Raw genomic sequence first — 23,998 nt, forward strand, 5'->3', positions numbered from 1 at the left:
GTACTCAACCCCTGAATTGTGCCTCTAGGCCTTTTTTCCCAGGTCTGAAAGGTCAGTTTTATCTGATGTTAGTGTCCTCGGCTTACTTTTCATAATGAGACAGATACTGGTCCACACAAGTTCCCACATCCCTGACAGGTGTTCTCACCTAGAGGAGCTCTGTCTTTTCACAGTAGACAGTTCTCCCCTGCAGACGTTCTCAACTAGAGGAGCCCTGTCTTTTCACTTGGTTCCCTTCATCCATGCAAGAAGGGAACCAAGTGAGCAGAAAATGTGAAGGAACCAAGTGGGAACAAGGGGAACATGGGTCAACTATGCTTATCCATACAGACACTCTCATCCTTTCCAGGTATGCTTTCCTGCAGGGAACCTCCAGCACAAGTCCTCCTCTAAAGCTGCTCATGAACAAACAGGTAAAGCCACAGGAAGAAGGGCAGGAAATCATTTAGGGATACCAAATTCTCAGATCTACAGCAGACATGATCTCTCACCCCAACAGTTTTCCTCTGTAAGTACCCTTGGTTCTCAAGGAGAATGGCTGAGGCTGCAGGGCAGGGGCCCAATAGGAACTGAAGAGACGTTAGACAGGGTCCTTATGTGCGATCACCACAGCTTATGTAAGTGTATATAAAACATAATAAACGTATAATAAAATGTCACTTTAACATACCAATAATCAAGGTCACCAGGACCAAAGACAGCAAAATGAACCAGTCACAGGAACAAGATATCACAAGTGAGAGTGTCTGGAGTGCAAGTTCAGATGTGTCTTTTAACCATTAATTAGTCTTAGCTCCCTGTTGCAGCAGATAGAGAGTAAAGTTTAAAAAGGACTAATAGTAACTAAAAAATGTACTCCATGTTGCACTTTTATTTATCAGTAAGAAAAAATATTCAGATGGGTGATGCAGGCTTGCCTGAAGTCACACAATCTGTGAATAGTTGAGCCAGGACTTAAACCCAAGACCTTCTGGTTCTGTACCAAAGTTTTCCCACCATTCCAAATTCCCACTGAGGGAGAGAAAAAGGGAAGCCCTGGTCAAGAAGCATCAATGTCAAGGTCCAGGACACTCACAGAGATACAGATCAACCTATATGCTTGAAACGGGAAAACACATAAACATCACTTTTATTGAACTTGATTAACCCATCTTTCCATCTTTGTACAAGAATTTTACATGTATCTTTAGGGGTCATGCTAAGCCCCTCCTTATAATGCAATTTCTAGGGCTGCTTTTTTTTTTTTTTTTTACTCAAGCTTTCTTCATGTCCTTCATAGGGTTTGGCTGTATGGACAAAATTATGATAGGCTAAAATTAGCAATTTCACAGTGTCTGGTTATTGTTATGTGGTGTAATAAGGAAAATGTAATTTGACATTCTGTATACATAATTTCTTCTACTGACCATTTAGTTCATAAGTTTAAAAACTTTACATGCCATGTTGATTGAATTTCCCATCATCTTTACTGAAAGAATTAGGTATCATCACACTAAAGACATGAATTCTCTTGTAAAATTTTATGTATGTCTTCCACAAACTGAACAAATTGCTCAGGGTTCTAGTATCTATTAAGGCTTGAAATAATACAGAAGGCTTTTCTGTGTTCACTTCATTATGGTTTTACCACTGTTATGAATTCTCTGGTGCACAGTGAGTTGTGACTTCTGGATGAAGGCTTTTCCACATGTAGCACACCGATAGGGTCTTTCCCCAGTATGAATTCTCTGATGTAAAACAAGGTCTGACTTCTGGGAAAAGGCCTTTCCACATTCAGCACATATGTAAGGTTTCTCTCCTGTATGAATTCGCTGATGTCCTGGGAGGTGGGACTTCTGAGAGAAAGCTTTCCCACATTCAGTACATATATAAGGTTTTTCTCCTGTGTGAATTCTCTGATGTCCAATGAGATGTGATTTCTGACAGAAGGCCTTTCCACATTCACTGCATTTATAGGGTTTCTCTCCAGTGTGTGTTCTCTGATGTATGATGAGCTGTGACTTCCGGGAGAAGGTCTTCCCACATTCAGTACATTCATAAGGTTTCTCCCCAGTATGAATTAACTGATGTGTGTTGAGTTCTGTCTTCCTGCTGAAGGCTTCCACACATTGAGCACATTTATAGGGTTTCTCTCCAGTGTGAATTCTTTTATGTATAATGAGGTGGGACTTCTCACAGAAGGCTTTCCCACATTCAGTACACTCATATGGCTTCTCTCCAGTATGAGTTCTATGATGTATAATCAGTTGTGACTTTTGGGAGAAGGCCTTACCACACTCTCTACATTCATAAGGTTTTTCTCCAGTGTGAATTCTCTGATGTATAATGAGGGGTGATTTCTGGGAGAAGGCTTTCCCACAGTCACTACATTCATATGGTTTTTCCCCAGTATGAACTCTCTGATGTATAATGAGAGATGACTTTTGAGAGAAGGCTTTTCCACATTCAGAACACTCATAAGGTTTCTCCCCAGTATGAGTTCTCTGATGTACAATGAGATGAAACTTCTCACTGAAGGCTTTCCCACATGCACCACAATCATATGGTTTCTTTCCAGTATGAATTCGTTGGTGTACAATAAGCTGTAACTTCTTAGCAAAGTCTTTTCCACATGTAATACATACACAGGTTTTCTCTTTAGTTTCAACATTCTTATAATGAATAAGGGATTGTTTATTGCTGAAAATGTTTCTACACTGATTATCATCACCAGGTATTACTCCATTTTGAATTTTCTCAAGATTAGAATTAAACATATCATGACTAGATGATTTTCCACATCCAAAACTTTCATCAGGGTTTTTTCTTAAACTAGTCTTATTATCACTAGGTAGGTCAATATTAGATTTCATGTACTTTTTAACTGCATCATAGTTAGGGGGTGTTTGTCTTAAAGTATCTGGCTCTATAAACTCTCGAAACATTTTCCCCAGTGCACTATACTTATGGCCTGACTCCACAGTCACTGTTTTGTTATTGATAACTGTTACTTGACTGAAAAGTCTGTCTTGGTTTTCTGGACATCTCTGCAGTTGGCCATCACCTTGACATACTTTTAAAATAGAGTACAATGAACCATCCTTTGTGACTCCTTTCAGTGTCTTATTATGGAAGGAAAAAGACCCAAAAATGTATGATTGGGGATTGTCAAGGTTACTCTTCCTGTCTAAAGAAAAGAAAGATAAATAAAACAATAATAACAGAACACAGAGGAGTGAAACAAATAATTGATCTAACATAGTTGATGAGCTCTGAAAACAGGGATGGAGACAGGCCATCCTGTAAGACAGTACAGCATATAGTATGATCAGGTGAATAAACAGACAAGGATGTCAAAGAGAAATATTCATGGAAAAGCTAGACTTGAAGGAGACAGAAAAGTGTCTGGGTTATCACTCTAATCTTGGATTACTATTCTAGAATCTTCCCATTTACCCTGCTTTCTAAAAGAAAACACTTTTCACCTTTTTAATTCATTTATTTTATAAACCATTTGCTATATACATACTTAACTACTATTGTCCTGCAACTACCATCCAAAGAAAGAAGGTCTCTCTGGTACTCCGACTACTTTAACTCTCCTCTGTCTACGTTCCTAATTAACAACTAACACAAACAATAGAAAAATCCAAGATCCTGTTATAAATTCAATATCAGATTCACATCAAGAACCCAAGCTTGAATTCCTCATAAATATCTTTCCCACATTCAGTACATTTACCTTCTATATGTACCAAATAAAACTAGCAAAGTTCACCCAGAAGAGCCAGATTTCCCTAACTCATCTACTCCCTCACCACCACCACCACCACCACCCTCCAACAGTTTGCCTTCACTCTCCTCCTTTGACATCATCGATACTTACCATTTTTCAAAGCAGCTACTGCTGCATACTCTGAAAAATGCCTTCTCAAATTGTTGCATCTCTTTAGACTCTACTTTTCTCTGAACTTTTAAAAACAGTACCTATATTTGATATTTAATTTTGTACAGCCATGCACCTGCAAGTCTTACCTTCTGAAGCATAACCTATGTGCCTTCTATTGCGTAGTAAGCCTTTTCATAAAAGGCATTTATAATGTATATGAAAGAGTGGGGATCATAAGAAATAGCTCCCCCTATAAAGACTCACAATTATTTAATTGATTATTAGTTGAATGCCTACTAAATTCTCAGCACAGAAGCAAAGAATAAGAGATTTCACTAAGGATAGAAGCATAAGCCTCAGGCCCAATCAGTTAAACAAAGCAAAACAAACTAACTGAAATTTCACTTCCTTTGTCTCCCATCTGCCTGATTTTTACCTGGATAAATCCAATTTGATATATCTCTCTTAATGATCCATGGATCTTCTCCTTGTTCCAACTTGGAGATGACATCTGGTTTGGAAACTGGGTGCCCTATTAAATTGAAATTACAGAGAAATTGGGATACAGTACACTGAAGGAAAAAGAGCAGGTACAGTTCAAGTCTAAAATGAAGCAGTCCAGTTAGCCCTCAGCAGAGTAATGACCTCCATTTGGGAAGGTATGATGATCACAAAAGTCATTATAAATGTCAGGAACCACCTAACCACAGCAACTGATAAGGAAAGGTATTTGATTGTACAGTTCTGAGTTACACAGAAAGCCATCCTTACCCATTGAGACCAGGTGGTTGTAGTTCTCCAGCATCACATCCCTGTACAGGGTCCTCTGAGCAGGGTCCAGGTGCTGCCACTCCTCCTGAGTGAAATCCACAGCCACATCCTTGAATGATACTAACCCCTGTAACAGTATATTCCTGTTCAATCTGAAGTGATCATTCTTATATCTACTATAGCATGCACTAGTATACCTATACTTGGTTTTGTATCATGACATTTGGGAGAAACAATGTACTATCCTGTCATTAGCAGGAAGGGCCAGACAGATCAGGGAAACAGAAGAGGTAAATCATAAAATGTCTACCTAATACAAATGGTAATTTAAGACACGATAAGGGCAGCATTCAAATAACTGGGAGGAAAATGGATTATTTAATGAATAGTACTAAAAAAACTGGATAGTCAACAGGAAAGAATGCTGACTCCATGTGTTATAGGTAAAATTGTATCCCCTGAAAACTCATACGTTGAAATCCTAACCTCCCCAGTGCCTCAGGATATTACCTTATTTGGAAATAGGTCATTGCAGATGTAATTATATGAGATCATTAGGGAGGATACTAATCTGACTGATGTACATATCAACAGGAGAAATTTGGAGAAAGACAGACAGACATAGAGAGAAGATGATATGAAGAGACATGGGGAAAAGCTGGTCGTCAATAATCTAAGGACAGAGCCCTGGAGCAGATCTTCCTTCATTGCCCTTTGAAGGAGCCAATCCTCCTGACACCTTGAGCTTTGACTTCTAGCCTCCAGAACTGAGAGATAATAAATTTCTGTTGTTTAATCCACCCAGTTTGTGGTACTTGGTTATGGCAGCCCTAGCAAACTAATACACCATATCTTATGTCTTAGAAAACAGAAAAAACATATCCTAGGTGGAGTCAAAATTTAAACTATAAAAATACCCAAGGCCATAAAAGTAACAAAACAAAACATGAGAGAATTTTTATTAATAATATGGAGGAGAAAAGGCCTTTTTAGAGAATCAAAGAATGTCAGAGTTCCTGAAGATCATAATCTAATCCCCTCATTTTACAGAAAAATAATCTTAGCTTTTCAGAAATCTAACAGTTCTACTATATGCACTCAATAGCTAAAAGCATGATGAAATAGATCAATTGAAATAATAATACTGAAGAACAAACTTAAGAAATGTGCAGGAAATATTCATGAAAAACAAAAACCCCCACCAAATTATTGACATGGCATTAAAATAAGGGACTTGAGTAAGTGTAGAGTCAAAAGATGTTTCTGGAGGGAGAATTAACTATTTTAATTCTGTCATCATGTTCACAATAGTTGTCAACTAATAGAATCTGAAAGATCTGTATTATTGTAAAGCTATTTTTCAAGATGAAAACAAATTAAATAGCGTTTCAAATATCACAGTCCCCTGCTTTAAAAGCCTTCTTTGGACCCAGCCTTGAATATACAAATAGTGTCATCTCAATCTTACAGTTTCTCTCATCCCACAGCAAGTCCCATATTCAGACTATCCAGCTGCCAAGTATTTAGTTTATCCTCATAACAACTCTATTACTTTTCCCATTTTATGTGTGAGAATACTGAGGATTGCAGTGCTTAACTAAGTCCCTGCCAGAGGTTACACACTGACTGTATGATGGATTAACTGAGATTTAAAAGCCAGTGTTCTGATGCGACAGTTTGGGTTCTTGACCACTGCATCCTTGATACTGTAAACAAGACCATTTCTATTTTATGACTTTAATACCATCCTTAGTCAAAGTTTCCATGAAACACCCTCCACTTTAGTTTTCCTCAAATTCTCAGCCTTCCTAAAATCACTGTGCTCTTTCTGCTTTTGCAAATGCTGTTCCCCATCCTCACCCTACCTTCCCTCGCAGGCCCAGTTCAATACTCTTTTAATCCTATGCCCGATTTCCTCATAAAGCTAGACGCCCCCTCTCCTGCACCGCTCCTGCCCTCCCGTCCCTATGTCAGCGCTGGGTCCACACTGTTCACCTCACTCTTCTCCCTGCCAGGGAAGAACCACGCCTAAGCGTTCTTGAGGATTCCACAGTGCACACGGCATATACTGGGTACTCAAGGGATGCATGCTGCCCTGGCCGGGCGGCTCAGTTGATTGGAGCGACATCTTGTACACCAAAAGGTTGCGGGTTCCATTCCCCGTCAGGGCACATACCTCGGTTGTGAGTTCGATCCCCAGTCAGGCACATGGGGGAAGCAACCGATCAATGTTTCTCTCTCACATCAATGTTTCTCTCTCTCCCCCCCTTCCCTCCCCCCCCCCTAAAATGAATAAGCATGCCCTCAGGTGAGGATTAAAAAAAAACACAAACAAAAAACCATAAGGATTAAAAATAATGTTTGCTACAAAGGAATGAGTGAAGATTATATAGAATAAAATAAAGTTCATGTTAAGTTAAAAATATTTTTTGTGCCTTGGTCAATTATATTCTTTTGATCTGAAGAACAGCAACATGAAAAAGATGGTAAATATGGAATGTACAGGAAATCTATTCTGATGGGAAAATTAATAGATGTAATTCTAACATTCTGGTTTTGCCTTATTAATGATATTTGAAAACTTCAGTTAACTAAATATATATAAATCTTATTACTTTTGAGAAAAATATCACACTTAATCAGCGGGAAATAGTACTTTTGTCATCTGTAGAGAATTTTTACAGCATGGATGACTGGGAGAATGGGAGAGGTGGGGAGGTAAAAGCAAAATGTTAGAATTGCCAAGTTCAAAAAATGGTTTTCAGTAACACATTTACCTCAATATATGCAAAACATGATTTTAACATACAATCAATCCTTAAAAATTATTAGTGAGTTAAAATTGCATCTTCAAAATCCAGCATGATCCCAAGGTCAATACTCTTTTAATCCCACTCCCAACTTGGCTCTTATAGCGCATCTCAATTCAGACCAGCCAATTTCAAGTGCTCAGCAAGCACATGTGGCAGATGCCTCTGTATTGGGCACACTGCTCTAAAGTTACTGACGTCCAAGAAGAAAAAAAACATGGTGTTTTTTTAACTCAGTTGTTAAAACTCTATTATAAAATATGCATAAGGACTCCTAACACAAAAGCTGATTTCAGTCTTGACAATAATAATGATGATATAATAATAACAGCTAACACTTATGTATAAAACAAACCATCACCAGTTACCAGTTCTAAGCATAAGTTTTTTTTACTCAATTCTCACAACAACCCAATGAGGATTATAATCTCCATTTTACAGATGAGGAAACAATCCCAGTCAACCAGGCCACAAGGAAATAATATGCATATGCTAAAATAAGAAAGGAAGACTCTATGTACTGGCATGGGAAGCTACTAAGAATGTACACATGCCTGGCCAGGCGTGGCTCAGCGGCTGAACATCGGCCTAGAATCCAGGAACCCGCAGTTCGATTCCCGGTCAGGGCACATGTAGGAGGCAGCCGATCAATGACTCTCTCATCATTCATGTTTCTATCTCTCTCCCACTCCCTTCCTCTCTCTGAAATCAATAAAGATACATATATATATAAAAAGAATGTACACAAAAATCTTAGTTAAAAATCAAGTTGCAGAACAGAATGTTTCCTGTAACATTATTTTTCCAAAAGAAAGGCGGAAGAAAATAAGGGACATCCTCACATATTTGTACTTTCACATACACACACTTGCAGTTGTGTCATAAAAGTTTTGGAAGGTTAAAAACAAATGATTAACGCTGATAATCTCAGGAGGAGGGTAGTTTAAAGGGTAAAGGTCTCTTGGCTTTTAATTTTTATCTTTTTATACAGTTTAAAATTCCTGTACCATGTACACAGCAAATGTTGACAAGGGGGAAAATATAATAGAGACTGTTGAAAATGGAAGAGCAGAGAAGGAGCTGGCCTTGAGTTGGACATTAATCCTACAAATTCACAAAACCACAGGAAAGGATATGAAGCACTGGGGGCCCTTGCTCTCCACAGTTTTGACAGATAATTATAATTCAAGAACTGCCTTTTGAGAGGAACATTGTTTTTGGCAGATCGCTCAAAATGTTCCCATCCTATGTTATCTACATTTTACTGGCGGTTAAATTTGGATGGCAGGAAGCCTCTGCAATCGATTTGGTCCTTTAAAGCAGAGGCTGACAAACTTTTTCAGTAAAGTACATATTTCAGCGTTGTAGGCCATGTGGTCTCTTGTACTTACCCAGCTCTGCCATTGTAGCACGAACACAGACCTAGACAATACGTAAACAAAAGGCATGGCTATGCTGCCAACAAAACTCTGCTTATAAAAAGTTGGATTTGAAGAAAAAAAAAAGTTGGATTTGGCACACAGGCAATAGTTTGATGACCCTAGCTCAGAAAGATAAAGTTCAAGGAGTATGGCTCTGACACCGATACCTTCCTTCTAGAAGAGATCACTTTGTGATACAGCTACAAGACGTCTACCATTGTATTTACCATAGCAGTGTTGGTGAGAACACCGCAGCCCATCACCTAGACAAAGCCCAAAAAAGTAAGTTTTAGTCTTATATGGCAAGAAAACATTTCTTCCCATGGGAAATTCATCTGCTTTCTCTTTAGAGACTTGCAAATCATGTAACTGATGATGTCCGCAAGAAAGATCAGAAAAATTGGTACATCCATTTTCTAAAATGCTTTCAGGCCAGGTCACCTACATATTACCTAGCACCTCTTTCAGGTCTTTATTTTGGCTACCTTTTCCCTAATCCAAAGTTTAGCTCTTTTTACTTTTCTATTTAATTGCATGGGAAACCAAGGAGGAAATGTAAAAAATTAAAAAGAAAGGCAACTCACCTGGGACTTCATCATTTTCTGCTCTCTTCTAAAAGAACAGATACCTGAAAATGGAAAACTGGTGATCAGAAGGATGTTTTCACAGAGCAGACCCAACCTGAAGCTTCCATATTCACCAGTCTAGAAACAACTACCACCAGAAGTCGCGTGGATGACAGGCCAACCTGTGGGACAAGACTGTTTGGTCTTTACGGAATGCTCAGCAAGCACCGTGTGAAGGAAGTCCTCTTCTGACTATATACTATGACCACACAGAACTCAAAAGTTTTTTAACTGTATAGATGTAAAGACGTTACATGTTGATTTACTAACTTACTTTCCCCCTATGAACCAGCAATTATTTTTGTAAAATATTTTCTTAAGGGAATAAACATGGATAGATCTCCATAAAGATTTAGCTGTAGACGGAGTTCCCTGGCAATAAGAATGGTAATGACCAAATGGAAAACTAAAGAATGTATTCCTTTATTCCTGAGAAAAACTGGCAACTGAATTCCAGTACTCTATTATATCTTCCCTCAACTCAGCAAAGTCTCCTGCCAATTAATATTCATGGGCTTAAATGTTCATGTCAACATGTTTTCTGTCTAATATTTTCTTGCCTCAATACAGTCCAGTCCTGGTAAAGCTTCCTCAGTCCCAGGAGGAATCATGCCCACAGGACTGAACTGGTTCCGGGGAAGTGGGCGCTCCCAGGACAGGGAGACTTTATCAAAACAGATCTGGTAGGAAAACCAGGAGAAATAATCATACTCATCTCCGGGCATCCAGCAGGTGCTCAATAAATGTTTCTTGAATAAAATATAGAATGATTTCCATAAGCTTAGAAAGAAGTCGGTCGAAAACCACTTTTTACAGTAATCCTGTCCTTTACAATGGTCATTTCTGTGGGGAGCGCCAGATGGAGGCACAGTGATGGATTGAGAAGGGGGGTGACCTTGAAGAACTCAACAGTGGTCCACAACCTGTGCAAGTTTTAAAGGAGGTAAAACCCTTCCCAGTAAATCAGGGCTGATGACTACGGCGCCCTGATACCACCCCTACTCCCCCCGAGTCGCTGAACCCCTGGGCCTGCGATCGCTCGCCGCAGACTCCCCTCTGCCCATCACGTCACCGACCGCCACAGGGGCGCCCCGTCATTTGGTCCGCAGCCCCCCGACCCATCACCGACTCCCCAGAGTCCCCTAAACCCCCGGCCCCAGGCATCCCCACCCGTGTGTGCCCCTCGACGCACCATTTCTGATCCCACAGACAACCCCATCACCGGCACATCACTCCCCAACTGTTAACCTCATAGCTCACACCACCCTGGCTCCCAAACAAACCCAGCACCCGTCCCCCTCCTCCTGCGCTGTGACTTCTCACGCCTCCAACCGCCGACCCTCAGGACCCCTCCCTTATCACTGCCAACCCAAGACACGCCTCACCCCACGCATCTGCCGTCTGACCCGCGACTCGGTTATCCGGTCCCCAGGACGCCGGTCATCGCGGCTTAACCCGGGATGGCTGTCACAGCCACACTGACGAACTCTCTCTTCCTGCCCGAGCGAGCGGAGCGCGGGGCTTCCGAGCCTGCGCTGAGCGGTACGGGGCAGCTTTGCCCACTGAGCATCCTCGGCGGCTTTGTTCAGGAGGCAACGTGGCCGCCCCCACGCACTGTGCGTGACGGGAGCCGCCATGTTGAAGGCTCGCAGTTCCGTACGGGCAGAAATCCTCCTTCCGGCGGGGACTGGGCAGCGCCGCCGCCGCGGGGGGCGGGGCCGGAAGGAGGACTCTGCAAACCAGTGAGGCGCGGAGTTCGCACGAGGTTTTCCCGGAGCCTGGGGGAAGAAGGTTGGGTTTACGGCTTCTAGTAGAGGGCTTGCATTTAGTGAAGGAGGAAGGATTTGGAAGAGTATTTATTAGCACAAGTTGGTAAATGGTACAGCCCTAGACCAGGAGATTCTGCGTGCCGAGAGGGGTGAAAAGGTGGAATGGTACAGTCCCCTCCTGGGAGGTTCCACTGTGGGAAAGAGGGTGAAAGTGATGGAAGAGGGATGGGATGGGGTGGGGATGGGGGGGGAGATGGGGGGGTGGAAGGGGGGGGATGGAGATGGTGGGGGGGGTGGGGATGGAGGTGGGGGTGTGGTGGGGATGGAGGGGGTGGGGTGGGGTGGGGATGGAGGTGGGGGGTGGGGGTGGGGGGAGACGGAGAACCGGGATATGCGGTAATGGCAAACTTTGTGGTAAGAACGACTGTAAGGAATTCCCTAGGGAACACTACTGCAGTAGCAAGTTGCAGAGGCCGACTTAAGGAAAACAGACAAGGCAGAAGGAGAAAGAGGGATAAGTAGAGAATCAGGGACTAGGAAACAGCAGGGATAATGGCTGCAACACAGAGACAGAGAGACGAGGGCAAAAACGGGAGGCAGAGGACAGCAGTGGGAAGCTGAGGGAGGGCTGAGGAGGGTTAGAAGGAACTTTGCAGAGGTGGGAGTGTGCACGTGGCAAGATGGGGCACTGCAACAAGAAATGTTGCTGGCTGCTCAGATTCTGAGACTAGCCTGCTGGGGAGACTGTTCACAGGTACATATGCTTCAGTGTGTGTTTCAACCTGGGCACAAGCCAGAGTTTAGGGGCCTGTGGGGAGGAGAGAGGCCTGACTCATGTTTGGTCAAGACAAAGAAGAGGGTAAGAAATGGGCAGTTGTGATCACTCGCTCTAATTTAAACTTCCAGTTACATCAGGATTTATTGCATGTCCTGTACTTAAGACAGTAAAGCCAGGGCATTAGGCGCTAAGGGTACAGTAATGATTAATTCAGAATCCTCAAGGAGTGATGCCAGTCAAAAATAGATATGGGAAGGGGTCAGACTGTAGAGAGCCTTGTAGGAATTGTGAAAACTTTAGCTCTTAATTCTAAGGGTGATGAGAAGCTATCCTTATATAGTATCTCATTTAAAAAACAGTTGAAGCCCTAGCTGGTTTTGCTCAGTGGTTTTGCTTTGACCTGCAGACTGAAGGGTCCCAGGTTCGATTCTGGACAAGGGCATGTACCCGGGTTGCAGGTTGATCCCAGGCCTCCGTGGGGGCACGTGGGGGCGACAACCAATCCATGTGTCTCTTTCACATTGATGTTTCTCTCTCTTCCTCCCTCCCTCCCTTCTACTCTCTCAAAAAATCAATGGAAAAATATCCTCAGGTGAGGATTAACAAAATATAGAGTCAAGGTTAAACACTGCAGTACTATTTTTAATACCAAACATCTAACAGAGGTGTGGTTGTAATAAATTATGGTATACACACAAAGCAGTACTATTTAGCTGCAAGAGATACAGAAAGAAATACCTCTATATACTATATAAACTTCAGAATATAATGTTATGTGAAAAAAGCAAAGTGGGAAAAAAGAAAATAGTTTTTTACTTTTTTTTTTGAAATTTGAAAATGAATGAATATATACAGTCAGTTCTCATTATTCGTGGTAGTTATTATCTATAGAGCTGCTGCTAACACAGAATTAGTAAATACTGAAGCATTGCTTCTAGGGGAAAGGTGCAAACACACACTCATGTATACAAATATACACATACATACACATATATATGCATAATACATATATGTTGCAGATTATAATCTTAAATTACAACTTCATGAATTTTACTTTGTGTAATTAAGATTATAATCTTAAAATCAACCCATCCTGGTAGATTCTATTTTCTTTATTTTACAAAAAAGACAATGAGGTTCACAAGTATTACGTGACTTTCCTGAAGTCACTCCGCTAGCAGGTGCCAGAGTTGGAGTCAAACTCCACCCACTGTTCCCACAGCTGGAGTTTCTTGCACTACACTGCACTGCCCCTGCTGTCTCCATCCTCTGGCCATCTCTGTTTGAGAGCTGGGATAGAGGGAGAACATCCCCTTGTTCATCCTCAGCTGGGAACGTGTGCATGGGGCAACTCAAATATTTCACTGCTCTGTGCATGTCTGCTAATGACTGCAAAAGCACTGTGAGTATTGATTTTGGGGGATTACAAATAAATTTTAGCAAGTAAGTAATTTTGCAAATACAAAATCTGTGAATAATGAAGATCAGATGTATATTTACCTTAAAAATAAAACTCAAATAATGGAAGACCAAACCATCAAGTAAAATATCTATAAAGGGTGTGATTAATCATCTACATATTGAAATGTAACAACTTGCTCCCAAATTTAGTGGCTTAAAATAACACATTTATTGTCTCAGTTTCTGTGGGTCAGAAAGTCAGGACATGAATTATCTGGGTCCTCTGCTTCAGGGTCTCCCACAAATCTACCATCAAAGTATTAGCCCATGCTGGGATTTCACTGAAGGCTCCATTGGGGAAAGACCCAATTTCGAGCTCAATTACGTAACTATTGGCATAGTTCAATGCCTCTAGGATTGTTGGACTAAGGCATTCATGTCCTTCCTGGCTGTTGGACAGGAGCTACCCACAGGACCTTTCCATGCAGGACTGTCAAACTTGCAACTTGCTTATTTAATGAGGCAAGAAAAGAGTCTGTAAGCAAGATGGAAGTCACAATCTTTTATAATGTAATCACAGAAGTTACATTCCCTCAGTGTTGCCATATTCTAGTGGTTAGAAACTACTTACTCATGTGGAGCTTATTACCAAGAGGTAAGACTCATTGGTGGCCATTTTATTTATTTATTTATTTATTTATTTTTTATTTATTTATTTATTTATTTATTTATTTATTTATTTATTTATTTATAAAATATATCTTTCTTGATTTCAGAGAGAGGGAGAGGGAGAGAGAGGGAGAGAGAGAGAGAGAGAAACATCAATGATGAGAGAGTCGTCATTGATCGGCTGCCCCCCCGCACACTCCCAACTGGGGATGGAGCCCGCAACGCGGGCATGTGCCCTCACCGGGAATCAAACCCGGATCGCCTGGATCCCAGGTTGATGCTCAACCGTTGAGCCAGGCCCAGCCGGGCAGTGGCCATTTTAGGCACTTCCTACCACAGCTAAATATCCCTGCCCCAGTCATACTGAAATGTTACCAAAGTGGATAAACAATAAAAACAAAGTAAATTACAATATGACAAGAGTGCCATTAAAATATTGAAATAAAGCAAGGTGATTAATAACACGGAGGAGTATTGTGTTACACATGGAGATCTGCTAGTCTTAAAAGAGTCTGATCTAAACAGCCATCTAAGTACACAGAGTCATAATACAGTGATATTCTGCAGTGATAAGATATTATTTAATGACAAAGAAGAATATCTCCTCAAGGCTACCAGAAGAAAGAGAATAATAAAGATTAGAGCAGAGATAAACAAAACTGACAATAGAAATCAATAGAGTAAATTAATGAAACAAAGAGTTGGTTCTTTGAAAACATCAACAAAATTGGCACACCTTTAGCTAGTTGACTACGAAAAAAGAGAAACGTTTCAAGTAACTAAAATCAGAAATGACAGAGGAGATACTACAATTGGTTTTACAGAAAAAACACACACAAAAACAAGAGAGTACTGTGAACAACTGTACACCAACAAATTGGATAATCTAGATGAAATGAACAAATTCCTACAAACCCAAAACTTACCAAAACTGAGTCATGAAGAAATAGAAAATCTGAATAGACCTAGAACTCATGAGGAGATTGAATAAGTAATTACAAACCTCCCAACAAATAACCATGACTACAACTGCCTCTGGCAGTGTCTCTTCCACAACAGAGGTCAAGGAGAGACACAGATCATACTTCATTCCTGTTAGAGATGAAGAGGTTGAATTCCAAAGAAAAGCAAGTTCTAGATAAATAAGAGTCTAGAAGATCGAACGGGGTGCCACTGACTATCTTCAGGGAGCCCAAAAACAACAACCCAAAAACAAAAAACAGGAGGAAGAAGTCATTCTATCTGAATTAGAGAACTAGAAAATGAAGAAAAAGAGAAGAAAAGGAGTCAGAAACATCTAGAGATGAATAGAAACAAAAGTGCTCCAGAACATATGATGAGACTGATCGACGTACAGTCCAGACTCAACCTTGAGATCAACCACTCCACCATCCTCTTGAATTTCTACCGTGAGCGGTTCACTCTATGCTTCAAGTCAACTAAACAGCCAAACAGTCTTGTAGGTATAACTTCTGTTTACTCCAGAGTGTTAACAAAACAAGAAAAGAGGCAGAAAAAAAGAGAATAGGAAAAAGCAGAAGATAATCACAACCTAAAACAATCAAAGAATGATGGTGACCAAGAGAGCAAAGATCTACAGAAGTTTCATACTGGGAACGAGACAGTGATGAAAATGAACAAGAGCAACTATCATACAGGAGAGGAATCAAATCAGAAGGAAACTTAGACAGATTCCACGTCTAGGTGGGAAAACAGTTCCACATCAGCTAGTGATCAGTATGATGCCTTGCTGGGTCCCTCTGGATCACACGGTTACTTAGAATGAAGAAAACCATATAGTCACAGTCTAGAAAAGAGTGATTAAGCTGACTTTATAAAGCTTTATGAACAAATTCTAGCTGAAAATGAAAAACTGAAAATACAGCACATGATACAAATATGGAACTGACATTATAAAGCTTTATGAATGAATTGTAGCTGAAAATGAAAAACTGGAAACACAGCACTATACAAATACGGAACTGAGAGATCATAAATTACCATTGGAAATGGCCACCCAGAGATAAGAGATTTGCTGAGGGGTCACTACTGGAAATGGTAAAAAAAAGAATGAAGAGCTTTAGAAAGAAGAATACCTGAAGTGGAGGAGCTCAAATGTTACCGGACCTAAAAGGAGACAACCGGAAGCTAACAGATGAAAATGCAGCTTTCATCAGTGTTATAAGTAAACTTTCCAAATTAAGAAAAGCAGCAAATAATAAAATTGCACATATTAGTAACCCAACAGACCATCATTGACAGTCACTGGAAGCCTAGGTAGAATCCTTGGAGACTGCCATTTTCAGACATCCTGCCAAATGCCCACTTATCTAGGATTTTTGTTTCTTTTTTTTTCTTCTTCTTTTATCAATACCATTGTTTCATGTTAATGCAGCTGCTGAGAAGTTTTTGTTTTTTAATGACTGAGAAAACTTTTATAGCTCCAGTTTATGAAGGTGTTCAAAGCCAGATATACCTCAGGTATTTAACCAGTAAGCCATAGTTGTACATAAATATTTTTTGTTGACTTTAGAGAGAGAGGGAGAGACATCGATTTGTTGTTCCACTTATTTATGCATTCATTGGTTGATTTTTGTATGTGCTTGATCAGGGATCAACCTGCAACCTTGGCATTTTAGGACAATACTTTAACCAACTGATCTACTGGGTCAAGGCCTGTACATAAATATTTTTGCACCAACAAAAACTTTCAGCTCTCAAAGAAGAGTTATTCCACATTTTTTGATGTGCCATGGTTTCCAGTTTTTTATACTTAATTTTTTTGCTTTACATCTAAGTTTGGGCTAGTATTTTTTTCTTCTAACTCTTCATGTGTCAGGCTCTCTTCAATTTTCACAGCTGTCTCATTTACAGAAGAACAATTGCTCCTCTGAGATCAGTCATGTACTAGGCTAATGTATTGTCTCCCACCTGGAATTAAATTGCTTGGTGGAAATTAGCTTTCACTGCTCTATTTCTTATATGTATGGTTTAAAGTCCATTGAAATTAGATTATTTTTCATCCTATTTTCTGCCTTCATTAGTCACTTTTTTGGTTCTGTTTTTTATTACTGTAGTTTAAAATGTTAGATTTTGTAATCCTCACATTCATTTTAGCAGGTACTGAGAGATGCTGTAACATAATGTGTTGTTTTGATTTTTAGTTCACCACATAGCATGTTTTGCTATTTTCTTATTTCAGTATCTGTTCATGAAAAGTAGGCTACTCCAAAATTCTGTTAAAATCAAAACTTGTTAGCTAAAGATTTTAAAAGGTATACATTATGTGGAGCCATATCTTTACAAAAAGTTGTCTACTGTAAAGTGCTTTTACTTTTCAGTTTTCATTTGAAAGCATTCAACCATAATTAAAGTTTCATAATTGCATCATATATGTATATGTGCCTGAGTGCTAAAACTGTTATGCAGACACCATATTTAGCCACACAGGTCACTGCATATGACCTCTTCCTATCAGGGTGCTTATCTGAAGATTTTCATGGGAGAAGAGTTGGGTCCACAGCAAAGAACACAGTAGCATTTTGGAGATAGTAGGTGGTACTTTTACATCCGGACATCATATTTGCCTGTAAGATATCTCAGGTATGTCTTCCCCACTCCCTAAGGGTTTTATGAAGGCCACTTAATTCTCAGGGAAAAGTTGGTGCTTCAGGGAGAGGGTAAAGCAGAAGCTGTGGAGGTAGAACACAGGGTCTTTATGTGTAGACACAATAATTTATGTGTTTGCAAAATTAAATAAAATTAATTGAATTCTCCCTAACATCACTTGAGTTGGGCCACCAGATACAAGGGCAATGAAATGGACAGAAGCCACGATAGGAAATCTGGGAAATCAGAAGCAAAGTGTCTGGAATGCAAATCAGTTTTACATGTGTACACATTGGTGTTAGCAATCTACTGCAGGAGAATAGAAAGACAATAAGGGGGACAAATATTAGGCAAGAATATGCTCTCTGCTAGGATTTCACATACAGATGAGAGAGCAGACACTGAGGGTTAAAAAGGTTTCCCTAAAGTCACATAATCTGTGAGTAACACAATAAGGATTAAAATCCATGACCAGCCCTAGCTGGTTTTGCTCAGTGGTTAGAGTGTCAGTCCACTGACTGAAGGGTCCCGGGTTCAATTCTGGCAAAGGGCACGTACCTCAGTAGCAGGCTTGATCTCTGGCCCTGGTCGGGGCACGTGCAGAAGGCAACCAATTGATGTGTCTCTCTCACATTGATGTCCCTCTCTCTCCCTTCCACTCTCTCTGAAAAGCAATGGAAAAAATATCCTCAGTTGAGGATTTAAAAAACAAACAAACAAAAAACCATGACCATCTGACCTTAAAACCAGTATCTTTCCACCACAACATGGTCCTAGAGGTGCAAGGTAAAAGGGAGAAATGAGCAAAAACTGTCAATTCCAAGATCCTGGGCCCTCCACAGACACAGATCAACTTATATTCTTGAAAGAGAAAAACACAAAGACCATATTTATTGAACTTTATCAACCCATATTTCCTTCCTTCTACAAGAAGAATTTTACATATACACTTAGGAGTGACAGTCAAGTCCCCTCCCCCAAGAAGAGTCTCTATATCTGGCATTCTTTTAAACTCAATCTTTCTTCATATCCTCCATGGGGAATTACTGCCTGGCCATAATTATGCTAGGCTAACATTAACAATATTACCACGTCTGATTATTGTTGTATAGTATAATCAGGAACATGTAACTTCAAAATAGACTAGATATGTAATTTGTTCTGTTATACTATTCAGTTAGCAATCTTAAAAGTTTTACATGCCGTAGTGAAAATGCCCAATATTTATATAGTTAAGTTTTTTGTATTATCTTTGGTAAAATAAATAAATAAATAAATAAATAAATAAATAAATAAATAAATAAATAAATAAATAAAAATTAAATGCTGCATTAGGAACTTGCTATTACTTGTAAAATTTTATCAACAGAGATGTCCTCAAATTCATCAAACCTCTGGAGTTTGTGGTATTTATTAAGGTTGAGCTAACACTAAAGGCTCTTCTGTGCTCAGTCCATTCTTATGATTTTACCACTGTATGAATTCTCTGGTGCACAGTGAGTTGTGACTTCTGGATGAAGGCTTTCCCCCACACACAACACAATGACAGAATTTCTTCCCAGTATCAATTCTCTAATGTACAACAAGGTTAACCTCTGAAAAAGGCCTTTCCACATTCAGCACATATGTCAGGTTTCTCTCCTGTATGAATTCGCTGATGTCCTGGGAGGTGGGACTTCTGAGAGAAGGCTTTCCCACATTCAGTACATATATAAGGTTTTTCTCCTGTGTGAATTCCCTGATGTCCAAAGAGATGCAATTTCCGACAGGCCTTTCCACATTCACTGCATTTATAGGGTTTCTCTCCAGTATGTGCTCTCTGGTACATGATGAACTGTGACTTCCAGGAGAAAGTCTTCCCACATTCAGCACACTCATAAGGTTTCTCCCCAGTATGAATTATCTCATGTATAATGAGTTCTGACTTTTGCTGAAGGCTTTCACACATTGAGCATGTTTGTAGGTTTTCTCTCCAGTGTAAACTCTTTTATGTATAATGAGGTAGGACTTCTCATAGAAAGCTTTCCCACATTCAGTATACTCGTATGGCTTCTCTCCATTATGAGTTCTATCATGTATATTCAGTTGACTTTTGGGAGAAGGCCTTACCACACTCTCTACATTCATAAGGTTTTTCTCCAGTGTGAGTTCTCTGATGTATAATGAGAGTTGATTTCTGGGAGAAGGCTTTCCCACAGTCACTACATTCATATGGTTTTTTCCCCAATGTGAGCTCTCCAATGTATAATGAGGGGCTACTTTTGATAGAAGGCTTTTCTATATTCAGAACATTCACAAGGTTTCTCCCCAGTATGAGTTCTCTGATGTACAATGAGATGAAACTTCTCACTGAAGGCTATCCCACAGGTACTGCAACCATAAGGTTCTCTCCAGTATGCATTCTTTAATGTATAATGAGCTGTGACTTTTTAAGAGAAGATTTTCCACATTCAGTACATGCACAGGTCTTCTCCCTAGTTCCAACATTCACATATTGAATAAGAGATTGTTTGTTGCTGATAATCATTTCACACTGACCATCTTCGCAGCGTGTCACTTCGTTATGAATTTTTTTAAGCTTAGAATAGGAAGAACTAGGTGTTCTCCCACACCCAAGATTCTCATTAGTGTTTTTCTTGGATAGCCCCTACTACAACAGAATAGGTTTATATTAGGTTTCAAGCTCTTTTCAAATGAATCACATTTTACAGTCTCTGTCTTGAAGTACCTGGGTCTGTGCAGTCATAAAACATTTTTTCAAATGCGTTATATGTACGGCCCAACTCTTCAATAACTGTTTTGTTGTTGACTGTGACTTCCCTAATAAGTCTCTCTTGATTTTACTGCTCTCTCTCTAGTTGATCATTGCCTTGCCAGACCTTTAAAATGGAGTACAATGAATGATCCCTCATGACACTTTCCAGTGTCTCCTTATGGAAGGAAACATCTCCAAGTATATCCAATTGAGGGGTGTCAAGTCTAATCTCCCTGTCTGAAAAAAACAGAGATAAAATAAAACAGATATAAAGATTTAGTTAAGGATAAGTGGATGATTCAGGGTGGTCCATGAAGAAAGAGAACTGAGAGGTCAACAGGCCATTTTAAACACAATAAAACATGTAAGTTTGCCAGGTTTGTAATTAAAGATGGACTTTACTTCTGATAGTGGTGACATGAGATAGTCATAAAATTCCCCTCCTCAGAAAACAGGTATAAAATTTTGTAAAATGATTTTTTTAAACTACCAATTTAGGGCATTGGAAAACTACCAAAGGCAGTTCACGAGTTGAAAATTATTCACCAAAAACTTCTACTTCATTAGTTAAGAATGAGGAGCTGTGGCATTCTTTCCTAGGGTTTTCCTGTCTGCCATCCCTAGTTTATGGGGCATTGATAGATAATGCAAATCCACAGCATAGAGTTTAATACCGATAGTAACACAGCTGAAATTTTAACAAGGAGAATTTGAAAGCAAAATAATTATAGAAAGGTTGAGATAATAAACTCTCCATAATCTCTACCTAACTGCTAAAATACAAAGAGCCCAGCAATGACTGAATGTCTAGAGACTTGCAAATTTGCTATACTTTGAAAGCATTCTGACAGATGCATAACTCAGGTGGCAAAGAGTAGAAGCCATACTGGCTTCAGATGACTGATATAACTTCTGTCCAAATCCCTAACTCACTTCTATTTTGTGCAGGTGCAGGGGAGTCCCTTAGGGAGCTTGGATTTAAAAAACACACACAAAAAAACTAAGCAGTGACCTCAGTAATAGCACTCTATTGGAGAAATAGATGTCACAATTTGAGTCTAAGCAAGTTAAGTGTTTTATACCAAAAACAAAAATCCTCAGAAGGACCAGAAGAATTCAGAGACACTATATTATACATTACAGTGTCTACAATGCAGTTTTCAACCAAAAATTATAGACATATAAAGAAACAGGAAAATATAGCCCAAGGAACAAAGTCAATAGAAACTGACTTTAAGTGGGTATAAATGTTGAATTTAGCAAACAAAGTTCTCAAAGAAGGTATTATAAACATTACAAAATTAAGGGAAAAGATGATAAAAGTGAGTGAACAAATAGGCAATTTCAAAAGAAAAATAGTATGTGAAAGAATGAGTTGGACTATAAAGAGGCAGCAAGAGGAAATTTTGAGAGTGATGGAGCTTTTTTATATCATGATTGGGAGGTAATTAACCTACTTTATGTCTTTGTCAAAATTTAAAGAAAGAATAACATTTATTTTATATAAATTAAAAAAACAAAAGAACCGAATGAAAATTCTAAGGCTGAAATAAAAATTTGACCAGATGGGCTCATTAGTAGATTTGACAGAGAACAAAAAAATTAGAATAGTAAACTGGTAGCTATATCACTAGAAATTATCCAACCCAAAGAACAATACCAACAAAAAGATTATTTAAAAAAATAAAGAGAACCTCAGTGACCTGTGGAGCATTATTAGGCATTCCAGCATACGAGTAATAGGTGCGACAGAAAGAGGGGAAAGAAAGGGGCAAACAAATATTTGGAGAAATGTCTTTAAAATTACCAAATTTCATGAAAAACAATAATTTATTGTCATTAATTTACTGAACTCAGTAAACCTCAGGCAGGATGCCTAGACAGCTAGCCACATTACCTTGGGCATATTTCTTTTTTTCTTTTTTTTTAAAATATATCTTTATTGCTTTCAGAGAGAGGAAAGGAGAAGGAGAGAGAGAGACAGAAACATCAATGATGAGAGAGTCATTGATCGGCCGCGGCCCGCAACCCGGGCATGTGCCCTGACCGGGAATCGAACCCTGATCGCCTGGATCCTAGGTCGATGCTTAACCGCTGAGCCACGCCCGGCCAGGCCCCTTGGTATATTTCACAACACTGAAAGCACAAAGGATACAACGTTGGAAGCTGATCCAATCGTAGAAAAGAGTCCAGCAATTCACTAGGGCATAGGAAACAGGCTCACTCAGTATCATAAGTTATACAGTGATAAGAAGGTGATTACTGTTCAAGCTACTCAACACAGGGTTTTCAAAAAAGAAATAAAATACATTTCAGTGTTTAAAATTGCAGGGCAGTAAATCATTTTACTATCTTTTCATTTCTCTATACAGCTATAACCAGCAGTTAGATGGTGTTTAATGTTTTGACAAAAAAGGTTAAAGGTCACAATACAATTAGGGGTTAAGAGGCTACTTCCCAGGAACCTAGAAGAAAAGCCTGCCAAATCCTTTATTACACAATAGCAAATGCTGAATAGGGATTTCCTTTTGTTGTGACCCTTAAGCCACATGAAAACTATAACACCAGGAAAGGGGATTATCCAGTATTATTTTTCCCAAATAACCAGTTTCTCTAGAAGTATGGATACCTATCAGATAGGCGCTGATTAATGTGGCACTAGATCAGTTTGGAGGACTCACACCTTCATAATACTGAACTGTCCTGTGGAGGAAAGCTTTTTCAAGTTTTTCTTTTTAAATATTACTCAGATGAGTTAGCTATTGGTCTTCATATTTGCGTACTCTATATAAATTTGTGTGTGTGCTTAGGGAATATCTCACTTGGTCACAGAATACTAATTTAAAGCACTGTTAGCCTCATTTTGCGGGCATTTAAAATAAATCTCTAAGGTGTAGTTCCCCTTTTGTCAGAACGTGATCCTCGCGGGTCCACCCAGGGAAGTGGAAATGCCGACCCCAAGAAGTACGAAAGGCCTTGGGCTCAAACTCACATTCAACAGTGCAGTCCTCACGGCTTTAGTGAAACGTGATGCCACCGGCAGCAGGTCTGGTTGCTATCACTAGCCTTGTCGCCAAGTGCCTCTCTACAACTGCATCTTTTTTAAGGAGAGTTTTGGGAACTGTGGTGGGGAACACAGTGCTGGAACCTGCTGGAACTTGCCCGAGCAGCTCGTGTGCACCTGACCTCTGTCTGTGCCCCTGACCTTTGTCTGTGCCCCTGACCTTTCTCTGTGCCCCTGACCTCTGTCTGTGCCCCTGACCTTTCTCTGTGCCCCTGACCTCTGTCTGTGCCCCTGACCTTTCTCTGTGCCCCTGACCTCTGTCTGTGCCCCTGACCTTTCTCTGTGCCCCTGACCTCTGTCTGTGCCCCTGACCTCTGTCTGTGCCCCTGACCTTTCTCTGTGCCCCTGACCTTTCTCTGTGCCCCTGACCTCTGTCTGTGCCCCTGACCTCGGTCTGTGCCCCTGACCTCTGTCTGTGCCCCTGACCTTTCTCTGTGCCCCTGACCTCGGTCTGTGC

At 40.0% G+C, this 23,998-nt stretch overlaps 1 protein-coding gene across 6 annotated transcripts in view; it reads right to left on the reverse strand.

Annotated features, from left to right (window-relative positions):
* Positions 1 to 1,112: 1,112 nt before the first annotated feature.
* ZNF300 (zinc finger protein 300) overlaps positions 1,113 to 23,998 on the reverse strand; it is a 35,466-nt gene continuing 12,580 nt past the window's right edge. Inside the window, exons 1-6 of one of the 6 annotated variants that reach the window (XM_081136926.1) lie at positions 10,882 to 10,994; positions 9,455 to 9,498; positions 8,841 to 8,871; positions 4,640 to 4,766; positions 4,305 to 4,400; positions 1,113 to 3,166 (exon numbers count right to left, since the gene is read on the reverse strand). In XM_081136926.1, coding sequence (XP_080993052.1) covers positions 1,608 to 3,166; positions 4,305 to 4,400; positions 4,640 to 4,673 — 1,689 coding nt within the window. In that variant the 5' untranslated portion in view covers positions 4,674 to 4,766; positions 8,841 to 8,871; positions 9,455 to 9,498; positions 10,882 to 10,994 and the 3' untranslated portion in view covers positions 1,113 to 1,607. Of the gene's footprint in view, positions 3,167 to 4,304; positions 4,401 to 4,639; positions 4,767 to 8,840; positions 8,872 to 9,454; positions 9,499 to 10,881; positions 11,094 to 23,998 lie in introns of those variants that run through there. The other 5 variants (XM_081136924.1, XM_081136928.1, XM_081136925.1 and 2 more) reach the window with 5 other exon arrangements.

This window comes from Miniopterus schreibersii (genome assembly GCF_964146895.1).
Source record: "Miniopterus schreibersii genome assembly, chromosome: 4".
NCBI classification, from domain to species: Eukaryota; Metazoa; Chordata; class Mammalia; order Chiroptera; family Miniopteridae; genus Miniopterus; species Miniopterus schreibersii.